Source organism: Colletotrichum phormii, assembly GCF_030913505.1.
Source record: "Colletotrichum phormii strain CBS 102054 chromosome Unknown BDP81scaffold_2, whole genome shotgun sequence".
Classification (NCBI taxonomy): Eukaryota; Fungi; Ascomycota; class Sordariomycetes; order Glomerellales; family Glomerellaceae; genus Colletotrichum; species Colletotrichum phormii.
In genome coordinates, this window is record NW_026851444.1 from 3,131,224 (window position 1) to 3,157,623 (window position 26,400).

Sequence of the window (26,400 nt, forward strand, 5' to 3'; positions counted from 1 at the left end):
TGCTTGCGTCCGAGAGCTAGATGAGCCGCATGTGGAACTCCTCATTTTCACCAACGCGATGAGGGTATGATTCTGAGGGAAGAAGAGGCTGAGATTGCTGCATGCTCGTTGGAACTTGAGAAGAGACCTGATTTCGTTGCCCAACTACGGGCCGCTTTACGAACCTTCATAGAGGCCACGAAGTGACGAGAATGAGGCACTGGAAGCTAGCATTCATCACTAATATCAAGGAGAATGTAAACTTACACACCACGGCACGCCATTGCACGACACAGCTGGTGTCATTCGATCTCCGCTAGACCATGTCTTTTCAATCGCCTCATCGGCCTGTCTGTCAGAGCGCTATACATATAGTCTGCCACGAACTCCCTCGAATAACAGTCTGGCCAGCAAATACTTGTGCAGCTGCGCATTCAAGCAGATCATATTTATGGACGTGTCGATGATGCTAGTATCTAGATCAAGGCAACCCCGAGTTATGTAACAGAAGGCTTAACCTAAGAGGTTTCTCAACTCCGAGCACCGGCATGCTCCTATACGAGTTTGAATACACATCTAGAGCCAAGAGAGTCTCTCGAGTCATCACTTTGCACCTGAGTCGCTACCCTAGGCACTCTCTAGTGGTACCATGCATCCTCTGTGCGCAATGGATTGAGTCATACTCACTTCTTGACGTTCAAGAAATGTGAGGTACCTGGTATCCGCAAAGACTTGCGGCAGAGGGCGGAATATTTAGGCTGGGAACAGAGGCCAGAGATAGGAAAGGGAAGGACGGCGCAGTCAGAGGCATCAGACTCTCACACTTGGGCTAACTCTTCAACTTGATGACACTATGTATGCCTTACAATTCCAAGGGCTGGTAGCCTCAAACATGGTCTTGCCGCCTCGCTCGGTGCGTCTTCTCTCTTCTTCCATACTACCTCGAGTGACTGATTCATCTCTCACAACCACAACAGGGTGAACCAGAGCCACAGACGCAAGAAAAGGAACGTCTTTAGATCAAGGAATATACATACCATCGACGCGATAGCCCTGCTTCCAAGGCCAAGTTCAATCTCCCCAATGCATCCCACAAGCCGCCTCGAAGCCTCATCCTAGGCCCCTTTTCCTCCCCAGACCATGACCCAATGATGGAAACGCAGCCTCAGAGGTGTAAGCCTCATGACGGAAGCCTCACAGCACAGAAGGATGCCTCAACTTCCTCACCTACCCACCTACATCCTCAGCCTAGATGCCCAGGTGCCTCTTCAACTTTGCACTTCTCCTCTGCTTCTACACTTTCATACTTTTGCACATTACTTCACGCGTCGATAAGCGCTACTACGCGCTGATAATCAGGCACCAAAAACACCAAGCCTAAACCCCCCTCTCTCATCCTCAGCCCCTCAAACGCAGCCAGGCACACGAACCCTCCCAACGACCTGAGGCGGGACTTGAAAGTGCAAATTTGGCTGGGTTCAGTCCTAACCCATACACACCATCACGATTCTTGCACATTGCTGCACTTGCTACTAGCACCCATCAAATGAGGGTCGATCGATGCGTGGGATTGTGACGCAGCTTCATCACAATCCCATGGACCGCTGCCTGAGAACCTCATCGTGAGGATACACTAGAACATCCGCCCCTCTCCAGCTCATGTCGAAAGAGCCGTAAATACACACACGTGATCTGTTTGACGAGAAGCACCGGCACATCGGCCAGCCCGACAAAGATATCCAACTCGATTACATACCTCACGCCTCTTACCTAAACACCACCATTCGCAAATCCTCGTCGCTGATGTAAGAAACCCGCATTCGTAAACAACCCCATCTATCCATCTACCCATCTGTCTCCCTCCCCCACGACACAACCCTCAGAACCTACCTGCAGAGTATCCCCTCCGCCGAGCTGATGTAAGACGGCCGCAGCCTTGCCACCAATAGAACAGGCAAGCAAGACAACCTACCTCACCCCCAACCCTTCTAGACTTACCGATACACTCGAAACCATCCCAGGCATCAGAGTCATCAAGATAAACCCCAAACCAGAAAAACAGAAACAGAAACCAAAACCTCTCCCTCAGCTTACTTCCCCAATTCGATACACTCCTCACTCTCCTCACCCATCGCACATAACCCCCATATAATCCCGACGCAATCCGCTCTCCGCCCGCCAATCGATACCAATCAACACACCCCAAACCTTCCAATTTGACTCTCCCATTGGACAAGAATTTCAATAATCATGTCTGGATGCCTAACGCAAAAGACAAACAGTGGAGACCAAATAGCCTTTGGGACAGCTCAAGACAACAAGACGGCAGAAGAGGAAGGGGATTGGAAGCGGGCTAGCTGGCTGGCTGTTTGGCCTGGCCTGGTCGCCCGCGCCCCAGACCTGCATCTCGATTCTGTCCCCTGCGGCGCGGGAGAACCCCCTTCGCGGCTTCGCCTCGTGCTTTCGTACTTTGTGCCTCCCCTCCTTCCCGTCCGTCCTCCCATCTCTCTCCCCGACCTGCGCGGTACATCGTGTGCTTACACGTTACAACGGGTTCTTGTTTATCAGATCACGCTCGGTGGAAGGTAGGTCGCGGACGCGGCCCTTCTCAAGACGGCCGCTGTGTTACCACACAGGCCTACACCATGACCAATTCCCATCAGCGGCCACGAGAAGGTGACAAAACCCCAGACGGCCCGCCAGTACCATCAACCACCGTCACAACATGAACCCAAGAGGTGGGAAGCAGATGGAGTCAAGGTCCCCGGGACTTTCATCTTTCTCGCTTGATGGGCCGCCCCGTCTGGCCATCTATCCGGCTCCGGATGCCTGATACCGTATGTCCATCCCGTGCTGCCGACCAATGACCCCGAGTTTAGCGATACAACATGCCGGATTCCCCAGGCACGCATGCCTTTTATCTCTCTCTCTCTCTCTCTCTCTCTCTCTCTCTCTCTCTCTCTCTCTCTCCTGCAAGACTCCCCTTTGGAAGGAAAACCTTCGAGTCGTCGGGATAGGACAAAGCTCAGTTATACCCCCGGGCGAAGATCAGCGTACACTTGTACGGATGCTACGTTGAAAAAGACCCTCCTCGGATATGCCTCCTCTGTACTGTCAGCCATACAGCTCGCGGCGAGGAGCCGGTTGGCTGGGGACCATGCCAATCGCCGCGTTCGGATAGGAAAAGGGAGGGGGCATGTCCTTCCAGCCTTTGGTCAATTTCTATTCTGCTTCGCGAAGCAGCATGTCCATCATCCATCCCGAGAACCATTGGAGGGCAGATGCGTATGTGGGAAGCAGGCTATAAGGCAACAATAAGGAAAAATAAGGTAGACATTCCGGTCTCTCAGACCGGGGAGACGGGCTCGCGTGCGGGAATGGACATGCAGGACCGGAGAGGGAGTGAAGACGTGCAGCTCGGCGCTTGTCGAACACCCAATAAACGCAGTGGTGGAGACATCTCTCAGACAAGAGGCGCTCACGCACTTTGAAAAGGAGGGAGGGACGACGTGAGAGTCGGAAGAGAAGGGGGGGTAACGGGCGGGAGAATGTGAGCCCAGTATCAGATGCGGCGGCTGTGCGCAGGTGGGATGATGTGATGTGATGGGATCGGAATCGCGGGGTTCGATTCGCTTGGTGGGGGTTGTTCGCGCCTGAGACCCTCAATCACCCCTCTCAACTCTGTTACGTCTCCTCGAAAAGGTCACCTGGTGGCATAATGGTGTTGCCATCGAGATTTCGAATTGATGAAGTCTGGATGCGTCTGTGAAACTCTGTCACCAAAGAGAGGCTTTCGACTTTCAAGAGTTGCCCAAAATTTCCTCAATTGAACAGCTCGTGGCAAGCATGGAAGCTGTAGCAAAGAAGTAGAGAGCTTTCCAGGCCAAGGTTGTCGAGTGGCACTTCACCGCCACAAAAGGCAGCGATGTCGCAGTAAAAAAATAGACCTTGAGCATAGCCCAGGCTCCGCGAGGACCGCAGACTAGCAAGCTAGCGATTGACCGGCTCAAGTCTACGCAGGAGCTTTGTCCTATTCCCGCCAAAAATGCCTCTTTTCTCAACGCCGTTTCCTTGGAACGATCGCCAACTGGGCATTGCAAGATGCAGCGACCTTATCCACAGGATGACTGACAAAGTCGTCGACCGCATACAAGTTCCTGGATTCTGGTACTAGAGATGGGATGGCATCCCATGCCTTGACGAATTGAGGGTGGTAGCTGGCGGCTGTCATTGGAGACGTTGATGGGAATCTGTTGGCGCGGTATCCGCTTTGTGGTCAGAAACGGGAAAATTCCCTCCCTCCAACTGACCCGGCAGTCACTTCGCGAATCTCATCGTTGATAGGCTATCGGCCGGGTCCCTGGAGTAAGGTGTCACTGGCACGCAGAATTTGGCTGGGAACTCCCGGCTGTCGTGGCTTAAGTTGAGCGGTTTTCTCCCGAAGATTTTCACGGGAGCGTTGGAGGGCATTCCCTGAAGAGTTTCGGCAATGGCAAAGCGGACGGAATGCTCTTCTGCTGAAGGAGTGGTGGCCCAGCGCATACACGTAGGTATCTGTATTTTCCGTGGCTCGAAGCCGTTGGCCGCTCACTTCTCATCTCACCACTCACTCAGTGACAGTCTGTCTGACTGCTCATGTTGGCCCGAACAGCGAGCAGGCTGCTGCATCTCTGACGGCCGATCGCTGCTCCGCACCAATCCGATCGAGCTACAACTCATCCCAAGGAGGGATGAGGGCGTTGTGATCGACCAAAGGCTGAGGACAGCTTCTGGTGCTCCCATGCTGGAGATAGAGACTGACTGCCCAAGAAGCGGATTGCCATGCCGAAGACTCACAAGGAAATGCCTTAGCAGAAGCTGTTAAACTTGGTCGGATATCCACACCAGTGCGGCACCAGCCAGCTGATCATCCGCGGTGGAGAAGACGGACCTGGGCCCGCTCGCGCACGAGACAGGAGGAGACGGGACGATTCGGTCCCTCTCGAACCATTGGCCCAGACGGCGCTGACCGCTAAAACGTGAAACCCCTTCACCACCGGCTGGCTGCCAAGGACCAGTGATAAACAGCAAGTGTCAATCTTGGGTGATGTTGCTGAGGGGTAAGAAGCCGCTGACTACTCCTCGTGCCTGGAATATCACTGTAATAATTCCCGAGTATCAAGGCCAAGGTACTGTTCGAAGCCTTCAAGGTACGTCTGGTCGTCCGTTGACATTCATGCCCTTTGCTAGGATATCTCGGCTAGCATGATTCAAGCACCGTATCTCCCTCAATGCGGCATCTGCTCCAGGAAAATCTCCCGCCCATGGGTTCCTACTCGTCGTTACTTAGCTGCAGATGAGCCTCTGTCTGACTGGTCAAGAGGGCGTTCCAATTTTCGTCTGATTTGTCGTCGCGGGGGACGGTCTTGTTCCTCTTGTTCCTCTTCTTCCTGGGTCTTCTGAACCAATGACGAGCGGATCCGGACCCCCTCCTCATGTAGTAGAAGCGCAAGTCCAAGGTGTATTTCACGTGCAAGGGGACCGAAAAAAATTGCGAGTCTAATTTTTGCACATGTCGGTCGCTCTTTTCACTCTCACCCACAAAGTCTCCAGAAGGGGGCGCCTCTGTCTCTAGATTGGGGGCTGTGATGCTCAGAGTTCGTACCTGCTTCCGATCTTCCTGGTGGTCACTGACACGCGACCCCGCGTAGTGACGACGATCTCATCACGAGTGAGAGGGCGTGGGATGCAACGGCGCGGAGGAAAGAAGATGGCATGCTAAGACACATGTCCTGAGAGTCGAATAGTCTGAAAGTCGAATGGTTTGTGATATTGTGTGATTGTAGATGCAGAGAGCCCGACTGGGAACTGTGGATGGTGTCATGCACACACTCTGCAGTGGTCGCCTTTACTGGTCGACTGTGACCCTGAAAGCCCGCCAGTCTCTGGCTCAGTCGTAGACATTGGATGACACGACGAGCTAGAGGGCGAATTCGGAGACATTGCAGATATGCCGACCTTGGTAGCAGGCAAAGCACCCAGCGAATTTAATCACTCCACAGCCCGTGTCAAAACTCTGGCGGCCTCCATTGGCGGCCATTGGCGGCCATTGACGAATACTATGCGAATACTGCGAGTAAGTCGTCAGGATATGAGCTGCCATACGTTGCCGAAAGATGCAGGGCAGAGGTAATAATGCGTAAACGGCCGTGGATGCACCTGCAAACGAAGCATGGTGGAACAACATCCGGCAGTGAGGCCTGTGAAAGGACTTTCCGAGGTAAGCATTTGAGACAGAGCCGACACCAGTTGCGAGTGGGTGTGTAAGTCTCCCCAGACTTGGAAGATGCTTCGTAGGGCTAGGTATGGCTGACGATGTCCAGGCTAGTTGCGATCTTCCCCAAGTCGATGGAAGCCAGAGACATGATGGCTGAGAACAAGTCTGCTGCTGCTGCTGCTGTCGTCCCGTCTCGTCTGCCACTTTCTAGGCCCTGCAGCTAGAAGACGAAGCGGGCAAGGTGGAATGGTTGTTGTTGGTTAGGCTGGGGTTCGCAAGATGATCACGACCATGTGGCGCCGTCTGTTCTGTGGCCTGCGGCCTGCCAGTGTCTTTGCGCGTTCCCGGCGGAAAGCTCAAATAATAGCTGATGGGTACGGGCAAAAGTTGGCTAGCCTCGTATGGCATATCGACCCGGGGCACGACGCACCCATGACTTTGCTGGCGACGTCTCTTTGGCTGTGGACGGGTAGGTCTGATATCATGGCGAGGCCAGACCAGGCCACGAAATACGTTTCGTTGGTCATCTGTACTACTTGGTCGCCATCATCGTTGTATCGCCGTTGGGCTTCAATACTTGGTTGTTTCTATCTTCTTTCGTTCCATGGGCTGCTTCTATCCGTAGACTGATGACGGATGAGAGGTTGGGCATCGAATTGAATGAGTGCCATGAGTAAAAATCGATGGGAAACGGTTTGGGTTGGGAGAGAGTTGGAGGAGGGAGGGGTGGTTGGGCTAGCAGGAAGACGGTGCGCTTCTGGTCAGACGGTGACAGCTCAACTTCGCTGCGCTTGTTGTGTTCGCTGCTGGGAAGGTCCTCGCAGGCCCTGGGCGTCTCCCGAAGGTACCTGCCTCCATTAGGTAAGCGACCGATGTACGTACTACGTACTTCTTCATGGGGAAACTTGGAAGGAGTCAGAGTCGTGAGTCGACGGAGGAAGGCACGGCACCGGAGGACGGTGCTCCAGTGCCCGAAAGGCCCGCTTTTATCGCAAACGGTGGTCAAACGAGGTGTTTGTTCACCGCCAGATGGCCCCGGGCAATCGCCGCAGTGCGTGTCATCAAGCCGAATGGGCGGTGCTGATGGAGTCAAGCTGCAAGTAGACGAGGTTTGAAGCCCTGCAGGGCAACCGGGCCTGGGCATTACCTCAGCAACGTCTGACAGATGCATTTGAAATCATGTTTTCTTTGCTGCCAACTATGGCTCGGGTGGCTCTATCAGCTTCCCATCTACGGTAACATGGCCCGAAAGGAAAATAGAATATTCAGAAACCCGCCGGAGGAGGGTCAGACAGTGGTTTGATGCAACACAACTGTCTTTCCGAAAGCCTCCGGCTTGGAGGTTCAAGTTCGCGTTCGCCGAGCAGGCCAGAGAAACACAGCCTGCAGTTCGCAGAACGATGGATTACACTATCAGCCAAGGTCCCTTTAGACTCGGGCAGATGATTGCTTAGCGTGTGCTAAAGAGACGTTTTGTTAAGCACCAACGGGCATCCCCTATGTGCTGATTGACTTTGTCACTCGTTATGCGCTATCCTCGGGACACGGGACGTTTTGGCGTCTCTCTAACCAAGCACAATCAAGGTTACTGCTTGAAAACGGACGAACGTTTCAAAGAGCGGCCAGCTGCAGCGTTGGAGGCTGAACGGATGCCAGGTGCCACCTTGTGTTCGCAGACTGCGCTGTTGCCACTCAACCACTAAAGGCAGGAGCAGATGAACGGTGCGAGACAAACGGCGGAGTGAGATACATTGTCGACCAAAGTCCGAAGTACTCTTGTCGACGGTACGTGGACATCGCCCCTCAACCCCTCACGAGGCAAAGTACCCACGACTTTACGTACGAGCCACCGCCTGCTTCCAATTGTCCACTGCCACATCCTTCTTGCCTTCCTCCGCTGTTGCTTTGCAGTGCAGTTGCGGCACCTTGGTGCTTCCTCCCTGATGCTGGCGACAGGTGCTCCTGGATACTGGTGTTGCCGCTGCCCAATCGACAAGGCGAACGAGCGTTTACGGTGCCATACCATCCCTAACTCGCGGGTACAACCACAGCATTACACTCGGCTCTCATGGATCCAGCGAACAAGAGACGAAGTGCGCGAAACCCGCTCTGCCATTCTTTTTTGCCCCTCGTGAAAGAAGAGATTTCTCTTTTTCTTCGTCAATGAGAAACTCCCCGCTCCCTCCGAGAGGCGCTGAAGACTAGAATGATTCAAGTTGATTCATGCATCGTCATCTTTGCCCCATCCTCTGGTTCCTCCAGCCGAGGCGCATATGGAAGTTGTCGTCGGCATCTTCGTCAACGATGCGCGATGGCCCCCTTGGATCTTGAAAGATATCCTAGCATGATACTCCGTACAGCACTTGGCGGGCTGAAGTTGTATCTTCTACACCGCAAAGAGCAAGGCGAGGTACATTGTTGCTCCCATCGTTTGGGTTCGATCTCCCCGCCCCCCCCCCCAACCACCCCACCACCGGTACTCTCCTTCACCGTATCCAGGGCCGCCGCGAGCGATCGACTTTACGGCGGGAGCCCATGTGCCGTCCCTGTCGCTCATCACCTGGAAGGTTCGGTTCGTGGCCGACCTTTTGCGGTTCCATGCCATACCTGTCAACTAAATAAGTCCCCTCGACAACGCGAGACCTCTTTTCAGGAAAAAGGCACGAAAGAAACCGAGAAGGCCCATAAGCCACCGGTACGGGCAGGTCTCAGGGGTCCCGCATACGTCAGGCGTTGCGTATCATGGCTCAGCTCCGCCGGGGGTTCAGTCATTTACTATCCAATCCGCCCCTGCGGCCGCCTACCACAGCTGCAGCAAGCCACCGCAAGCTGCTGTACTCTGCCCATTTGGGCGACGGACGACGCGGGTCGGACAGAGAGGGAAGCAGGGCCTGTCCACGGCCGTGGAAGCAGAAAGAAGGACACAGACGAGACACCGGTCGACGCCAGTCTCCAGACAGGCATCGGGACGGACTTCAGCGGCGGGTTGCGCAGAGGAAGACGAGACCGATGACAAGCCGGGTGCGACGGTGCCCCGACTGACAGAGACCTCGGACTTTACCTCTCTGTGCGCTTGCCCGTCTGGGGTTAAGAATAGGTGGTTGAACAGAACAGACTCAAGCTCCGGTCCGTGGGAAGGCAAAAAGACCAAAAGACCAGACGATGTCTGAGGTTCGACGACGACTGCGGTACGGAGTAACAGAGACAGAGTGGTCGTACCGATGGGCGGGCAAGCAATAAAGTCACTGTGGTCATCCATCCACAACAAGCCTTACCCGCTGGGCACGCCGCACATCACACCCACTCCAGCCCCTCCAGAAGCCCAGTCCCCCCTCCCGCTCTCGGGAGAAGAAGACGTGGGATCCCTTTCCAGTCAGGGACAGCATCATCAGCCAAGGCCAGAACCGTCTCACCTGGCTACAAGCCCCATCCGCTCGCCCCCGTTTGTGCTGTACCGCATGCGAGGAGCGTATCAGTTGCCGTCTTGTGTGCAATCGTAAATGTACCTGTTCACAGGCTACCGTCTGTGTGCAACAGCCCTGGCACTCTGATCATCACTGGTTGACCACACTTCTAGAAGAGGAAATAACGACTGAATGATAGCCTTAAAACAGTCAAGCATCCATCTGACTGGAGATGACTTGTCAAATCAAGTGGTGACGGCTGAGCTAGAAGGGGGTTTGGATGTGAAGGTGGTTGGGAGGCATGTACCCTCCGTTCAGATTCTCACGCTGCATCTCCCAAGACAGGATGACATAGAGGAGGCCCAGAAGGGAGGTTCCCTGAGGCTCCGTTTCGTGGGATTGAAACGGAGAGCCACAAACCTGAGGCTGACCCGCACCTCGGTTTGCGCTAGTGTCTGTCAGCCGTTTTTGACTGGTGGACGCTCCGCTACAGATCCTGTCCTTTTCGTCCAACCAGCAATGGCCCAGACCCAGCCATCGACCACCGTCTTGTCCAGTCATCGTCTCCTCTCCCCCTCCTTTTCGCCCAAGAGCCCGTGACCTCATCGTCAATCAAGAGCACCTGCGAATACCTAGGCCGCACCTCCAATACTTGGCTAGCCCCCGTGCTGTCAAGTCACGTCCTCAGTCCACCACCCTCGTCTTCCACCTTGGAGCAGTGCGAATACGTACCACTGGATGGCTTTCAGCAGTCCCGACTCGCCGAGAATACCGCAGTCAAGGTACACGAGCCGGACGGGAAACACACACCAGACTCCATCTTCGCAGCTCTCGCCCGGTCTGGCCACTTGAGAATCAGAATCCAAAAAATGACGAGCAATGGGGCATTTGGCTTGGGTACTGGACCCTTTGGGCACCCGATTCCGTCACCGACTCACAGACTCACAGTAGGTATCCTCTTCCTGGCCAAGCCGTAATCTGTAAGGTAAGGTGAGGTACCTAAGGCACTTTAACCTGTACGTATCTTCTACGTAAGGTATCTGGGTACCTGAAGCCCGTACCTTCCAGTGGGAATGACAGTACATGTGTCTTGTACCGAGGTACGTTCTGCTGACCCCAGGCTCTGTGATCCACCGTCCACGGACATGTACCCACTATAACCCACCACGCCTTCCACGTCCCACGCTTGCACCGGCTCGCTCTCGACTGACAGGACGGAAACGCCCTGATGTATCTTTTTCTATGGACCATCGGCCGTCCATTCATCAATCGTCCACCCGCGTCAATCCACAACCCACAACTCACAACCCACAATCCAACCATCCATCTGCCATCCATCATCCATCCACCCACGCATCTGGGGACCCTCTCTTCGCAAGTCGCATGGTGCGCCGAAAGCCACTTTTCTTCCATTTGCCTTTCTAATCCTCAGTCATTCAGCGTCCAAAAATCTCTCCGCTCTTCCAGTCAGCACTCGTCTCGCTTCCCTGCAAAGCATCTCAGTGCCTGGGAAGTCAGTCTACGAAGTACGGGTGTCAAAGTCACCCCGGCCTGCTCCCCATATCCGCCTCCGTTTCCTCCTCCTCCTGGTCTTCTGGAGATCCTCCCGTTACCTATTTGGCACGTCTTCCCCCCCTCTCCATCTCGTCTTTCGCTTGAGCTACCCGTCCAACGCAACTTGCGAACATCAACCCACGAAAACAACTCCACTTGCGTACTGGACACTGGTTGCGCTGCTGCACCTCGAGGGGAAAGCCCAGAGATAGGAGCCACGACCCACGATCGACCACCCGTCCGACTCTGGCCCTCGCCCTCGCCCTACGCATCCGGCTGCTTCTCTCGCCCTCTTTTCCCATCCGCATCCGCATCTGCATTGCATCTCTTGCCTCTGCTCTCCTCTATTTGCCTCTCACACACACTCTCTCACTCGATTCACAACTCCGACCATAACATCACCACCTCACCTTAACGATACCCAACGTTCCGCCTTACCTTATCCTCCTTTTTTGCCTCTTCCCTCTTAGTACATCACTTGTCGCGACTTCACTTCAGCCTACATACTACCTTACTACTTCTTCTACTACTACCGTACTTGCTTAACCTTTCTGCTCCCTCAACATTCCATCTGGGGAACCCCTTCCACTCTGGATCGATAACGTCGCGCCGGGTACCGCGGTCCCATAAACTTCACAATAACCCCGAACAGTCTGCTGCAATTGCAATAGGCAATCCATACAGCCCCGAGTGCCTAGTCATCACCGCCTCAATGCAACAATAGCCTCGTCGTCCGCCCAGAGACCGACACGAACCGGATCGCAAGCAACGCCTTGCAGTCTTTCCATCCTCACCACAGCTTTCGTTTGATCAGTCGCTCTCTGACCGCCGTCGAACTGGATTCACGAGCCCCCAAACCAACATCACAACGCCACCAGACATATCCATCATGTCCGCTTTACCACCCGACCCGTACAAGATTTTAGGCGTTTCCAAAGATGCACAACTCGCAGAAATTCGAAGTGCTCACCGAAAGCTCGTCCTTAAATGCCATCCCGACAAGGTCCAGGACCCAACGCTCAAGGCCCAAAAGCAAGATGAGTTCCAAAAGGTCCAACAGGCCTACGAGATTTTGAGCGACGAAAACGAGCGAGGAAAGTACGATGACAACGTCAAACTGGCCGAACTCCGCAAGGAGATGGCCAAGGGCATGTCCGCCAACACCTCGGCTCCCAGAGCGCCTGCAGCCAGATCTTACGAAGTCCGCACCGCCGAGCCCCGACCGGATACCTACAAGACGACGTACCGTGCCTCGCCCGGCGGCAAACCCATGTACTCTACCGGGTACAATTCTCGATCTTGGGACGAAGAAATTCACAGCAGATCAAACTCCATCTTCGAGGAGCCTCGGGCTCGTCGGGCCGCAAGTTACGAGAAACCGTCCCGCCAAGATGACGAAAGAGATCGTGAGCGGGAACGCAGACGTAGGGAAGATAGGGACAGAGAACGCGAGGAGCTTGCACGTGCCGCAGACCGCAAAGACAGGGAGCGCGAGAGGGAACGCGCAGAAAGGAAGGCCTATGACAAGGCCGCCAAGAGGGCCGTTGAGAAGGCTGCGGCCGAGAAGGAAGAGCGACGTCAAGAACGCAAACGCCAAGAGAAGGCCGAAAAGGACCGCAAACGCGAGGCTGAGGAGAAATCGCGGAGACACAAGCCTGTCTACGTCGAAGACGACGAGTCCGGCTATTTCGCCAAATCCGACAAGAAGAAATCAAGTAGCACCAAGGAGAAGGAGAAGGACAAGCGGTCCCGCTCGATCCCGCGTGACGGCGCTCCTCTCCGGGAAGAGCCTCCTGTGCCGCCTTTGCCTCCTGTCCCGGCTGACGCCAAAGGTTCCAAATACAACGATGCCGTACTGTTCGCAGCGTCCTACATGGAACAATCACGCAAGGCTCACCCGGGTCTGAGCCGTGCCCAGACCTCTTATGAGCCTCGACATGCGCCTCCTGTCGCGGTTCCGACACCCCCGGCTGCGATGCCTTTCCCTCCCCCTCCCCCTCCGCCCATGCCTACTGTTGAGGAGGATACCAGTCGCAGATCAAAGTCGAGGCGCTCCTCTGAGACCAAGGCTCGGGACAAGTCGAGCCACAAGAAGTCGTCTCCTACAAAGGAGGCGCCAGTTCCGCCATCGCCTAATGTCGTCGATGCCTCTCCTAGCACTCGCCACGTGGCTCAGTTCGCCTCCGCAACGTCCTCGCCTGCGTCCACTTCGCCGCCTAAGCACCTGGGCAGATCGGCCACCTTCAACGATGGGTACAACCGCCCTCCTCCTGGTCCTGTTAGAGCTCAAACCTTTTCTCATGTGCCTGCCGAGTCTGCCGACACTCGGGGCCGTGGCCGTTCAAGGCTGCAGCCGCAGGTGAGCGAGGACTCTGAATCGGAAGAAGAACGCCATTATCAGCAAAGGAGCCATCGACACAGAACTCACTCTCCCGAGGCAATGTCGTATGAGACTGGCCATCGAACTCGATATACCGTCAACGCTGGTAGAACAGTCCCAGTCGCTGCTGAGGCCGCTTACGCATCTGCGTACCGCGACGACTCTCCTCCGAGGAAGCCCAGCAAGCACACCGACTACTACAATGTTCGCCCTCCCATGCCGTCTCGGGAGGCGAGCTACTCGGGTTCGAGCGCGTATTTCGGCAAGGTGAAGACGGCGAGATATGATGACGTTCAGTACTCCAACATTCCGCATCGTTACCGCGATGAGTACAATACCGCCTACTAGTACGCTTAGCGGCGAAAGCTTGGCGCAGCTCAACCACGTCTCGATCTCACGATGATCATGCCGCCGTCTTCGCGATGAGAGATAGGTCGCTCTGCTGGAACGCGTCGATGTCCATTCTCCTTGCGACCTGATTTGCGCGGCTGATTTTCATTTTCTATTTCTTGTTAGCTTCCATGTTTCCATTGCTAGGTTCTTTTTCTTTGGTTCGTGCTGGTATGAAGGGGACGATATGAAAGAAGAAAAACCATACAGTAACGAGTACCGATCTGTTTTATTTGATATCAATGTGGGAGGGCTGCGATTGACGAGCCCGAAATGGCGCTGGGGGCATTTGAGGGACTGAGGCCGCTTGAGACGGCTACTGATTGGCATTTATGGAGCGAGACGTGCTAGGCGGCGGTGGTTGCCTAGGATGACGGGGTCTGGTCAAAGTGGCGGTCGGGTGGGGATCAAGGAAGCTTCTCGAGTTTTGGCAGGCGCCTCGTGATGAGGCGTTCACGAACAACGAAGCCTTACCGTCTCCCCCCTTCCCCGCGGCCAGACTGAGCCCCGTTTCAGCTCCAGGCAGCCGACGTCGTTGACGCAACGGGGACATTTGGAACGTCCTGGGTTTCTCACAGAAGTTGTTGTACGCTGGAGTCTGACGATACACACATACATGCATTGGGATGGCGACATATATTTTACACATTTTACTGGGTATTCTCCCAGATCTCTAACGAAACTTAAGACATATTTTTCATCCTTGTCAAATCATTGTTTTTTGGTCATTCGCTACGAAGAGTTGCAAAGCGGAGGGGATATACCACACTCATTTTTGCACGAGTCCAGGGAAAAGGGGAACATAAGAAAGAGGAGGAGTTATTATACCATCATGGCAGGCATGTGCCTATGAGGGAAAGATGATGATCATCATGAAGGGAATATCATGGGTTCAGGGAGGGCGCTTATAGTTAGATTCTCGTCGAATGGAATGCATTCTTGACCACGTCTATCTGACTGACTCTCGATTCGGTGATGTTCTTTGATGGAGTGGGGGGTATGCAAGTGCGAGTAGGGGCTGGGTAATGCTGGATCTCAAGCGAGGTCAGTTGGCTGATTGGGCATAGCGAATGTGGCATGCAGCATGCTCGAGTGATTTCATCTTTGTTGGCAGGTTTATCTGGGGGGAAGCTGGGCGGGGAAAGGTGTTTTTCCACTTTCTATATTGCGGCTGTGTTTGTGTAATCAACATGTTAGTTTTGGAGCCTCGGCGAGGGTGCTGTGGTACACTTTACCCTGATCAGGCTGTCCTGGAGTGCATGGAAGGTGAGAAGAGGCCGAGTTCGACCTGAGGATGGGAAGGCTGAGAGCGGGGTTGCTGTTGCCTGAAGTTGAGGCGGTCTTGGTAAGTATAAAAAGAGACGCTGGCGCTTCATGTTTGGAGTTCTACGACAGAGACAGTTAGCATGCCTCTTCGGATCTGGCACAGGGTTCGTGGCTGTCTCCATGATGCCAGGTAGACATCCCACTTTCGGTTGACGCGGAGCTCTCTAAAGCTACTTGGGCTTAGCAGGTCGATGATCTAGCCTCATTGCGAAGTGCTTGCGGTCATAGATGCTTACTAGTCGTCTGTTTCTGGAGAGTATTCGATTGTGTTTACGTAGCTTGAGGAGGGTAAGTAGGTACGGTGAGTCTTTGATGGAAAGTCGCCTTGCCGATGTGGAGGAGACTGGAAGTACATTCCTATGGCTACTCCGGACGATAACCTCAGAATACTCGACCAGTTCATCTCCTGCTCTCTGAGTCCCGAAGACACTACAGCCATGGGGTTGTAGGTAGTAAGACCTCGAGAACTGTTGGTTCTATCTTATATACTAGAGACGAGGGAGCATTGTGTAGAGGGTCTAGTCCCGATTCTCGGGAGGCTCTTGCGGGTAAGTAGGTCGATTGTTCGACGTTTCGTACTTCGTAATACAACAAAGTTGAAGCTTTTTCTTTCTCAAAGGTCTTGCGCGAACAAAGTTCGGCTCTGTCCTTTTTCTGGGCTGTGATTCTATTGAACTGGTATATATATATATACGTTATATATATAACTATATATATTTATATTTGTATCTAGCCGTGGATAGAGTGTGTCAAATACGCATACCTTGTCTCTATGCTCCCCTTGGCCTGTTCGACTACAGTATGAACATTTCACGCAAGTGATCAAGTACCCTAGGCTTGGCTATTTCATTCACTAGTAATGGGAAAGGGTTGTGATCTCAAGCTCATTTTACTGTCCGTTTGTACGGACTTGCATTGACCAATTTTCCTATACATTCCAGAACGGCATCGCAGCCGGCACTTTTGCATATGACCAGTCTTTTGCGTCGGACACGATGAGCATGGAGTACCTTGAGACTCTCGAAGCGGCTAGGAGTCAGTTGTCCGGCGCCAGTGCTAAGACGGATCACCTCAGGCAGGCAAGTGCAGTGTTGAAGCAAATCAATTTGAATTGGGTCGCGGCTCAACAGCTACGGTGAGTACCTGATCCATTGGCTGGTGCATATGTCGATCTGTAGTCTCGTGACACTGCTCGTAGTGATTATCTAGACTGGTAGTTTCTCACTCAGGCTGATAGTGTTGGTATACACGTCAGCAGGGGCCTGTGGGCCGGTACGAAGCTCAATAATCTTGGTATTGAACTGCGTATATCTGTGTAAGGAGGAAGTTGGTGGGCGTAGCCCACGATTCCTCCGTTGGGTGTAAGTAGGTGGAAGGGCCGTTGCAACGGCCCAGACCACCTTCCAAATCCACCCTTTTCTGCCGTCAATATTCCAACAGATAGAGATCGAAACTTGAAAGCACGTCCGAGAGGTATATCATTAGTAACCTTGGAGACCTGCGGCTTCTCCGGGAGCAAGCACTGTAGCTCATGGCTAGCGCCACGCGGAACTATATCCCAGATACGTTCTAGTGTTTAAATAATTGACTGAACGTCAAAGCCAGAAACTTCTGAACTTATACTAGCACATCCAATTCCAACGGCCTTTATTCCTTGGCGCTTGCCCCTTTGTATTCCATGTGAAATATGTACTAGATGATAAGGGATAGATAGCTAGATGATCGTTGGTAAAATTGTCTCCATTCATGCTTCGCCTATGGGATAAGGCTAGGACACCAGGTAGCAGGACTTGCGCGTTTCCCACAGGTTTTAAACTCGCACATCTGGCTCGCTCCAGAATCAAGTCCAAGTGAGTTTGCCTAGCCTGGTTGTTGGAAAACTATGTCCTTTGAAATCACAGAAGTAGTTTTATACTCGCTCTTCAGCTGTATCGTTATGCTTAGGCATGATATTTAAGTTAAACAGAAATAAAGACAACGGATATACAGGGAAGCCTCGCGCTCATCCTCGGCTTCTGTAAGAATTTTGGTGTGACGGCCTCTCCAGGCCTTGCCGCCTTGCTTATTGTTTGACGACATCTGGCGTGAGGCAGATAGGTGTACAGGCGCACCTCGGTGACACCCCTTCTGCCTACATTAGGCCTCCCGTCTTATTCTCAGCCCATGTGTAATGAGCTGGGGCTAGACTTGGGGAACGGTGGCACATACGAGATTAGAGCAAACGTTTCATTCCTCCTCCTCTTCCTCATCGTCATCTTCTTCTTCTTCGTTCTCAAAGCCGGCAGACGCATCCCGCGCCTTTGCGCGCCGTATGCTCGCCTGAATATTCCTCACATCGCTCTCCCTCACAAACGCCCCCGTCTCCTCTGAAATCTTCTCGGCAATCACGCGGGCCGTCAACTTCCCCGTCGGCAGGTCCCCCCTCGACAATGCATCCACCCTGTCCCGGATCCCCTGCACGCCGCCCTCGGCCACCTCCCAGCTCAACTGGCGAAAGGACCGGCTCGCGGCAAAGGAATCGGTCAGCGGCGGGTGGTTGTGCTCCATGTTGTGCGGTATGCAGACCCAGCAGTCGGCCTGGAGGGTCAGGTGCGCGCGCCACATGCACCCTGTCTTGTTGGACTTTGTGGTGCGGACCGTGGCGACGGAGGCCTTTGGACGGCCGCCGCGATCGCAGCTTAGGTCTTGGCGGTAGATTTCTTTGGTGCCTGCTGAGCGCTTGGAGCGGGTTTTTATGACGCCGTAGCCTTCTTTGCGTTGGAATTCACGGACTTTGGCGACGAGGCCGTGGAGGGTGGAGTCTGTGATGTACATTTTTGGGAGTAAGTTGGGGGGCAATTAAGGGGACGTGGACGACGCGTTGCGCACCTTTAGAATGCTAAACGGCCATTCGGTGCTTGGGTAAAGTTTAAGCGGCGGCCGATTAGGGGATAGAGGGCGCCGGATATGGATCATCCTTCCTCCGTCTGAGACGGCACCCAAGGTCCCACTGGAACAAGTTACCACCATCACATTGATCTCAATAGATAGTCCAACTTACAATTTCTCTCTGGATCTTGGTATCATTGTCGCTGATGATGTTCAGTAAGAATGGTGCTGGGTATGACCGTCAGCCACTCTCGGGGACTCGGTAACACCAGGTACCATGCGAGCGGCTGCTTGCATCCAGTCAGACATTCAGCGCGAGTTAGAACTGGATCAATGTGATGATCGTACACTTTGAAGAAAAAAATGGGCTGATTCACTGTTTCTTGTACACCGATCATGAACTGCGTCTGGTCAACGAGGTAGCCGAGCTGTAAATACACTTCTTAGCGGCCTCGCTTTCATCGTCAGGAACTCGGCATGTATCAACACGTAATACCCCAGATTAAGCCACAAACAAGGGCTTGTGTGAGGTGCAAAACATAGCTCTGTAAATGTTGATATTGGGCTTAGGTTAATGACTTTCAATTCCTGATGGGGGCCTGTGCTTCACTGCTTAAAACTTCCATGAGTGCTTGAAGTTGTCATAGGGATTGTGTAAGTTTTGTATTTGCCCAACTCAAGATTGTATTTCTTCCTTGACATTTTAACAAAGACCAAAGACCAAAGACCCTCGATTACATCTCTCGACATACGAACATCGAATTTAGGCATCGGAAAGATGTCTGGCAGTCCTGCTTCCAGGGACACTGGGAGAGAGCTAGCCTTTCTTGGAGAGACAGCGCTCACCAACGACCAACGACTAAGGGAGCCATATCCATCCTCATACCATCCAGTCAACGACTCCAACATAGCTACGAGGAACTCTGTTGAGCTTGCAGGCAGCGCCAGTCTTGGTTCTGATAGAGAGGCTGAGCAAGAAGCGGCCTGTTCTGTACAGCCACTAGTCGCCAATGAACAAGAGCCATGCGAGCTATGCTTGTACACGACACGCCCTATACAGGACGTGGAAACAGTGGCAGAGGCCAAAGACGAAGTCTCAAGCAACGCGGATCTCAATCCCGATGGAGATGTTGAATATGAGCACAAATATTTGTCCGAAAATGTTGGACTTGGCGCCCTTCATGGCTCCAGTCCGCCGTTCTGCTTACCTTCGCTATCTTCTTCATTGCTGCCACCATTGCGCTTCCCACTATGTTTTACCTCTCTTGGAAAAACAACGGCCTCGCGGAAACACGAGAGGGTCTCGTTTATCTCTGGCGTTTCGGCCCAACTGCAGGTACGACTACTACCGTCTACGCAACCTTCTAAGTTCCAAAGAGAACAGCAGGATGTTATTATGAGATATTCAGCAATGAACTGACCCCATTAGATAGCCCTTACGCTTATCTCCACGTTCTGGTCAAGGGTAGACACCCAAGTCCAGAGATACATGCCGTGGGCCGCCTACCGTCATGGTTCCCCGTCAACCAGGAACGCTGACGACTACAACCTTGACTACTCAGCAATGATGTTACCAAAGGTGCTGATTCAGGCCGTGAAAAGAAGACACTACTTTGTCTTTCTAGTCGTCATCATATCAATTTCCCTCAAAACTCAGATTGTCCTTGCGCCTGATTTATTCAGCATTAAACCAATCAACGCTACGGACGCAGTCAACATCCAGGTTTTGAACTCACTCAACACTAATCTGGCCATCAAATACGACACTCTTGTGGCAGACCATATCTCTCAAGATAGTAGTCCATACCATATGGCGCAAGCCGTTGCCAATTTCCGTATTGAATACCCATTCGGCGTCACCGGCAACATTTCGTACCAGACTTTCAAAAGTTGGAATGGCTCTCGAGGTACTGTCGATGCCCCTATCGAGGCTATCGTCGACGGTTACTTCACAGAAACGCAATGTCTGAAGTTGAAAAATTACTCTTACTCGGATATTGAACCATACGACAGCGATTCTTTCCGGTTAGGTTCAATCCAGGATCTGACACTTCGCTTTGATGATTGTGAGCAGCCGTTGCCGTTGGTCCCAAGCATCGAAGTCCTCGCTAATGTGTACGAACCCGAAAATTATTGGAAAAAGAAAGGGCTTTATTGTCAATGGGGGAGTCAAACTGTTTTGTCTAAGTCCTTATCATGTACAGGACTGTCCAGCAAGTACGACCAGTCTCTGTAATTTGCGATTCGTCTTGGAAAACCTTCCAAGATTTCTTCATCGCCTATCATGCTGAACCTTGCAGCAGTACTCTGCACTTCTGGCTCTTGGATATCGAGAGTGAAAGTCATCGACAATGGCATGATACCTTACTTTCAATCGCTACCAGACGAGATCAGAACCCCCGTTGTTACAAATATTTGGGATTTTATGGGTGCTTCAGTACCCTCTAATACCTGGAATACGTCAGTCGTCAATCGCGTGCTGGGTCCGGTTGCTACTGCTCACGACTTTTTCGGTACCTTGCAAGGTATCAATGGCTTGGATGCGGCAGACTCTTCACTATATGAGAATGAGGTACTTTACCATTCAGCCATGAATATGTCTCGTATCCTTGGTCCATGGATCGGTCACTATCGTCTTCGGCAAATGACCAAATAAACGCTACACATAAATGGGACTAGGTCTATTACTATCAGCAAGCTCATGGTCAATAAGTGGACATGCTTGTCAATGGCGATGATATCTGCAATGACTACGCTATTGCTTACTTTCGTTCTCCTCTTCTTCAGAATCAACACAAAGATTTGGTACAGAGACCCTATGACAATCGTTGGCAACTTGCTTGTCCTCAGAGATCAGAGGAGCCACGCAGAAGGAGCATCGACATCCGCTCCTCGGCTCAAAACCTTTGGGCCGAAATGGGGTACCTGCGATTTTTTGCCATTCGTACTACAAACCTGGGCGCGGGTGACCTTTGTTGTCTTGGTCGTCGCCATAGCAATAGGCCTCGGGTACACTCAATGGAAGTCGGAAACTTCGCCAGGAACAGCAACGATCTATGACGAGGGGAGCCCCAAACGATTCTTGTGGACTTCTCTCCCGGCACTTATCATGCTATGTGTCGCCTTGTATATCGACTCATGCGACTCTACATACCGAGGACTGGCTACATTTTCGACCCTCTCGTCAACACCATGCAGAGGTCCAGAGCTTGAGGTATCGTTTCTCGACATGCTTGGGATACGGGCCATTTTACACTCATTTCGAGCCCGGGTTGGGATTGTCACGCTGACCCAATTTCTTTCCATCATCTGTGGGCTCTTGACAACCTTAGTGTCAAGTTGGGGTGTTGACGCAGGGTGGAAGCTCTCAGAGGCCAACTACAGTTAGGGGTAGAATGATGAATTACTGAAATCTGCTCCTCCCTCGACGTGTACTTCCTGCGCTGTATATATATCTGAGCTACTCCTTTGTTGCTTGGACTCCTTACTACCTCTAACTAGCCCCTATCCGGGAGGGCTCTGACACTTAGTTTCAGTCATCTTCACGGTGGAGACTGTATCAGTGCCCAGGACGATACAACTACAACACAAGACCTGGTTTGGGCCCGCTCAGGCTGAAGACGACGGCGGAAAGCATTCTTGGAGAAGGGAGATCCTGAACAGTCTTCTCCTTCACCAGGGCGAAGGATCATTGACATACCCCGAGAATACTTATGATGACATTGTATTCCCAATCCTCGGTGACATCCGTCAATCGAGTCTGCCCGACAACACATCCGTCAAGGTCAATATTTCAGCGGCCAAGCTCAATCCAACTTGCTGGATGGTGCCATCGAGCACATACAACCTCACTGACTTGGAAACTGACGACAAGGCATTCTTATATCTTGTCCCTGGAATTACCGAAACCTTTGTCTGTCCTAATGGCACTCGGAAAAATCTTTCGCAATCCTTGGGAGAGGCCCGGGACGAAGTAGCACGCCAGTACTTATACTTTGCGACAATGTTGAAGTCACCAGAAAGTCCGTATACTTGTAACAAATCCTGCAACTTGGGATTCCGGCAAAGTGACGCTGAAGCCGCCACCACCAAATTTCGGACCTATGCCTATGGGAAGTATTCCGTAGAAAAGGAACATTTCGTCTACTTCTCCATGAAAAGATGCAAATATGCTTGGGTACAAGTGCCCACCGAAGTCAACTTAACTTTCAGTCGAGGAGAGTATGTAATAGATCAGAGGACTCCGCCAATCCTCGACATGTCGAAAGCTCAGCCTTGGAGCATACCATTCAACATACCATAGATTGACGATTAGTTAGATCCTGGCAGTCAAAACAGAAAATGGATGAGAATCTCTCATCCAAAATCGGAGTGGTTGGATCCGTGGTTCACGTTGTTGCTCCGACCATTCGGTCGACTTCCCTTGGAAGCGTTCGGGGACCCAGGCCGGGAAGACGAAGTACTCAACGACACACACCACTTGTACGGATTCCTAGCCGCTCAACTTGCAAACCTTGAGAACCGAATCGACATTACAAACTATTCAAGGGACGGATCTCAGCCATTCCTTCCTGATACCAACACGGCCATTGCCAACCTCACTCGTCGCCGCCTAGTCCAGAACTCGAAAGTAACAAACGCCATCATTGGAATACTGTCATTGACAGCAATCTCTCAAGTTCTCATGTTGATATCCAGTGCGTTCAAGCCTCTCAGGAATTCACGGCTCTTCAACATGAAGGTCAAAGGCCTGGCGCCAGACGGATACAACAGCATGGCCGCCACGAAGGCTTTACTGCAAGACTCAAACGCAATGCACCATCTCCCCGAAGGCGCCGAACTAATGTCCAAGGAGAACCTCCACCGCGAACTATCTGGTCTGCGATTTCGAATGGGTTGGTTCTGGCGCGAGACTACGCAGACGCGGCACTACACCATAGGCGTTCTGGATGACGAGGACTTTGAGTTTTTGGGGAACAAGGATGAGATTGCGAAGGAAGATGCGTTGTTGAGACATCCTCCTGAATGAGGAATGGGCATGGTTATCAAGAGGAATTGAGGTTGTTGACGGCGTGACAGAAAGGGTGGAGGGGAAGTCTGGTGGGGCGTGTATGTGGGCTTTGTGTTGTTGGATTTGCTTTGGATGCTTTCGTGAGGTTGTCGGAAGAAGAACTTCCATGGATGTTGGAGGATTCGTGGGGTTTATCAGACTTTTGGGCTGATGTAAGGCTATTCCCGGTGCAGCTCCATTATCGCAATGCTACCTACGTTGACGCTTCTTCCGATTTTGTGTCAAAACTCCGCTGCCTGGTCTATCTCATACCCAAGTACTTAGTCGGGGTTTCTGTATCAGTTGGACCCAGATGCGAGCAGGTGCAAGTAACTTCTGCTACCTTGCGTTGCAATAAGACCTTATCTAAGTGACTGGCGTCATGGCAACGACATGATGGACCAAGGCAGGTGATCTGGGATGTTGGGGATGAATTTTGGACAGACGTGATAGCTTCAAGTTTGAACAGCGAGATGAAATTTTGGCGTCAAGAGAGGGCAAGGTAGGGATCAAGCAGCACAAATCATGGTCGGCTAGAAAAGGTCCAGTCTATGGACTGAATGCAACACAGAGATTTCCCACGGTGGAAGCAGGGGGTCTCGGTACCTTCTCGCCTCAGGACCGAGGCTCATATGAAGCAATCAAGTTGCTGATCTCAAGGCTGTTAACAACCGACGTTGCCATCACGTTGTTTTCTAATGAGTTGAGCCTTGACTGCCACACTGGCGGTCCGGAACATAATGTAATCTTTGCCCGTCGGGCATGTAAATAAGGGGGTATAAGACCTATCTAGAAAAACGCCACGGAAATGATTGTGTCTGTCTGTCTTGGGGAACGCCGCCCCGTGAAAGATGCGGGATAATGATACAGAGGTGCTTTGATAATAATACAGTGAGCTTCAGTCAAATTCATCTAAACCATCTTTTCGGCGATGCGACATTTGGGAGATGAGGTGGTCATACGTGACTCGAAAATGAAAAGATGCGGTGCTGATCGCGACGATCCAGGTGCCTTAGACCAAGACGTAAAGAGCACAAATCTGCAAAGAATTAGCCATCATCCAATGTCAGTAGGAAGCCATGTCACTCACCATGCTCAGTCCCATGACCATGGAACACCAAAAACACACGTTATTCAGCGTCTCCTTGCCTCGCACCCACTTCGTGCGTTGCAAAACCACGATGGGCAGCTGCAGCATTTGGCAAATGAAGCCGTAGCCGCGAAGCTTCTTCGTGATGCATGCCATGACAATTTCATGCCCCATGGCAGATATCAAAAAGGTGATGACGGTGGCCGGGAGGCGGCCGACGTACGGACGACTAGCGCTATACACATGACGGCGCAGGAAGCTATAGACGGGGATGTTCCACTCGCGGGAGAACTCCATCCAGTCAGTCGAATTCCACCAGTCAGAGTAAAAGTGGCGATCGGCAAAGTGCGTAATCTCGGCGAAGGCACCGAGAGCGTACTCGAAGATGACGAGGAAGACCAGCAAGAAGGTGAGCATGAAGGGGAAGAGCAGCCAGGAAATGCTCTCTGCCAGAATCAGGAGGGCCTCGGAGACTGGGGGCGGCGGGACGGTATTCAGACGGATGGAGGCATCGCTGAGGATGGGCAAGATGAACTCCTCGGAGATGACAGTCAGTAGGGAGATGCAGCCGAAGACGGCGACGATCTTGGAGATGAGGTTCTGCCAGTCGATACGGGCTGTCCGGGGGTATTCGAGCTCGTAGCACAGCGTGGGGCATAGGAGGTAGTCAAAGTAGTTTGGCCACGTCAGGTTGCGAGGGTATGCGAGGTTTCCCATGGGCGAGGTAAGCTCCTGGGCCAGGTCCTCGCGGAGCTGCTCGATCTCGTCCGAGGTCGAATCTGTGTCTGACGTGCCCGTGGCCTCTGACTTGGCCTTGAAGTCGCGGGTCTTGGGGCTGCTCACGGTTCCCATTGGGTTATCGGGTGTTGGGTATAGATAGACTGGGTCCTTTGAGGCTGTCGAGGGGTTATCAAGAGCGTAAAGGCGTTTCTCCGTCTCGCTGAGGTGGCCGTTGTAAAAGGCCCAGCTGTGTGTCTTCATGAGCAGAACCATGGTGTGCAGCAACAGGAAGACCTGCGCGGTCCACGTCCAGTCGAGCACAAAGGGAATGGCAATCCAAAAGGCAAGCCATAACACTTGGTAGATACTCTGAACAGCCATGCCTCCATTCTTCCATGTGAGAGCTCCGTTGGCTGGGGCAGAGCGCCACAGCCGATGGAGAGGTAGTGACACCAACGTGCTCGCCACCATGAGGAAGTCCGCAATGGCCAAATGCCAAATCTTGATTGTAAAGAGGGTCCAGATCTGGACTCGCATGGGGTATCCGGTATCCTTGATATTACGCAGCATGGAGGTGATGGCCATGATGGCGAGGCCGATCCAAAAGAGGTTGAAGAAGCCATGAAAGTCGCGGTAGTCGGAGTTGGGATCCAAGTGGGAAACGCGGCTCGCGAACTCGATCGTGGGGAAAATACGGCGTCGTTGTTCAGCGCGAGCTTGCTTTTTCGCCGAGGACATGCTCTTGACGGAGGGGAGGGCATCGTGAGGGACTGGTGTCGAGCGGCCACTGTGACGACATTGACGTTAGCGCTGGTGTCTGCCGAAAGTGATGAGCTTGCGTGAGGAACAAGGTTATCTACCTGGTAGTGCCGCTCGTCTGGCCAGTCTCTGATAGAGGTGTCAAGCCATTCATCTCGCCGACGGAGGTATTGCTCTGTGTCCTCGCCAACTGGGAGTGTTGTGGCTTCCTCGGCCTCGGCCGCAGGACATGGTCGTGAGCCCCGCCGTTAGGGGAGGCAGCTGTAGATGCCATGGTCTCTCGAGGTTCGTGGGGATGTAAGGTGTGGCGATGTTGCTTATTGCCAACTGAGCTATCAAGCTGTTGATTCAGTGGTGCGCATTCAGTAATGGGCGGTGGTATTCGGAGAAGCAATCGCCGCGCGGTGCGGATTGATGTTGCTGCGGGATGCAAGCGGCGACTGTGTTCAACGGGATCGCATCCGGATCAGACGGGGCAGCGAGAAGTTTAAAGGGCGACTCGAAGTGGGATAAGGAGGTGGTATTCAGGGTCGCAGATCAGGGGTCGCCATTTCACGAATCTCGGGTAGTGTCCGCGTATTTGGGATGCGCATTCGGGACTTGGTACGAAGTTACGGAGACGAC

The 26,400-nt window shown here is 52.8% G+C and overlaps 7 protein-coding genes across 7 annotated transcripts; 4 read left to right on the forward strand and 3 right to left on the reverse strand.

The window, feature by feature from the left end:
- Positions 1-2,229: 2,229 nt before the first annotated feature.
- BDP81DRAFT_445668 (uncharacterized protein) lies at positions 2,230-2,769 on the forward strand (the record flags this gene model as incomplete). Its single annotated transcript, XM_060591981.1, has 2 exons — positions 2,230-2,564; positions 2,643-2,769. 2 exons carry the CDS (start codon positions 2,230-2,232, stop codon positions 2,767-2,769), a joined length of 462 nt encoding a protein of 153 aa, XP_060451026.1.
- Positions 2,770-3,978: 1,209 nt separating this feature from the next.
- Positions 3,979-4,957, reverse strand: BDP81DRAFT_417043 (uncharacterized protein). The gene is made up of 2 exons (XM_060589589.1): positions 4,600-4,957; positions 3,979-4,525 (listed from the first exon to the last, which is right to left on the reverse strand). Exons 1-2 carry the CDS (start codon positions 4,759-4,761, stop codon positions 4,325-4,327), a joined length of 363 nt encoding a protein of 120 aa, XP_060451027.1. The 5' UTR covers positions 4,762-4,957; the 3' UTR covers positions 3,979-4,324.
- A 5,784-nt stretch (positions 4,958-10,741) lies between these two features.
- On the forward strand, positions 10,742-11,845 carry BDP81DRAFT_92320 (uncharacterized protein). The gene has a single exon (XM_060596497.1). The coding sequence runs from the start codon at positions 10,868-10,870 to the stop codon at positions 11,606-11,608; it is 741 nt and encodes a 246-aa protein (XP_060451028.1). The 5' UTR covers positions 10,742-10,867; the 3' UTR covers positions 11,609-11,845.
- On the forward strand, positions 11,846-14,128 carry BDP81DRAFT_92343 (uncharacterized protein). Its single transcript, XM_060596498.1, has 2 exons — positions 11,846-13,856; positions 13,912-14,128. Exons 1-2 carry the CDS (start codon positions 12,083-12,085, stop codon positions 13,974-13,976), a joined length of 1,839 nt encoding a protein of 612 aa, XP_060451029.1. The 5' UTR covers positions 11,846-12,082; the 3' UTR covers positions 13,977-14,128.
- Positions 14,129-17,515: 3,387 nt separating this feature from the next.
- Positions 17,516-18,103, reverse strand: BDP81DRAFT_445671 (uncharacterized protein; the record flags this gene model as incomplete). Its single annotated transcript, XM_060591982.1, has 1 exon — positions 17,516-18,103. The coding sequence occupies one exon, from the start codon at positions 18,101-18,103 to the stop codon at positions 17,516-17,518; it is 588 nt and encodes a 195-aa protein (XP_060451030.1).
- An 832-nt stretch (positions 18,104-18,935) lies between these two features.
- Positions 18,936-23,186, forward strand: BDP81DRAFT_457654 (uncharacterized protein; the record flags this gene model as incomplete). Its single annotated transcript, XM_060593306.1, has 8 exons — positions 18,936-19,319; positions 19,349-19,493; positions 19,591-20,243; positions 20,424-20,755; positions 20,837-21,468; positions 21,694-22,130; positions 22,170-22,382; positions 22,473-23,186. The coding sequence occupies 8 exons, from the start codon at positions 18,936-18,938 to the stop codon at positions 23,184-23,186; spliced, it is 3,510 nt and encodes a 1,169-aa protein (XP_060451031.1).
- A 1,033-nt stretch (positions 23,187-24,219) lies between these two features.
- Positions 24,220-26,050, reverse strand: BDP81DRAFT_307881 (MBOAT family protein; the record flags this gene model as incomplete). Its single annotated transcript, XM_060583401.1, has 3 exons — positions 24,220-24,246; positions 24,298-25,804; positions 25,878-26,050. 3 exons carry the CDS (start codon positions 26,048-26,050, stop codon positions 24,220-24,222), a joined length of 1,707 nt encoding a protein of 568 aa, XP_060451032.1.
- Positions 26,051-26,400: the final 350 nt, after the last annotated feature.

Bases quoted from the DNA above. Each gene is read 5' to 3' on its own strand.
- BDP81DRAFT_417043 (XM_060589589.1), bottom strand. From the start codon at position 4,761: ATGGGAGCACCAGAAGCTGTCCTCAGCCTTTGGTCGATCACAACGCCC. The intron at 4,526-4,599 runs CTGTCACTGAGT...ACAGATACCTAC, and splicing joins AACATGAGCAGTCAGACAGA to GTGTATGCGCTGGGCCACCA.
- BDP81DRAFT_92320 (XM_060596497.1), top strand. From the start codon at position 10,868: ATGTATCTTTTTCTATGGACCATCGGCCGTCCATTCATCAATCGTCCA.
- BDP81DRAFT_92343 (XM_060596498.1), top strand. From the start codon at position 12,083: ATGTCCGCTTTACCACCCGACCCGTACAAGATTTTAGGCGTTTCCAAA. The intron at 13,857-13,911 runs ATGATGACGTTC...TGAGTACAATAC, and splicing joins CAAGGTGAAGACGGCGAGAT to CGCCTACTAGTACGCTTAGC.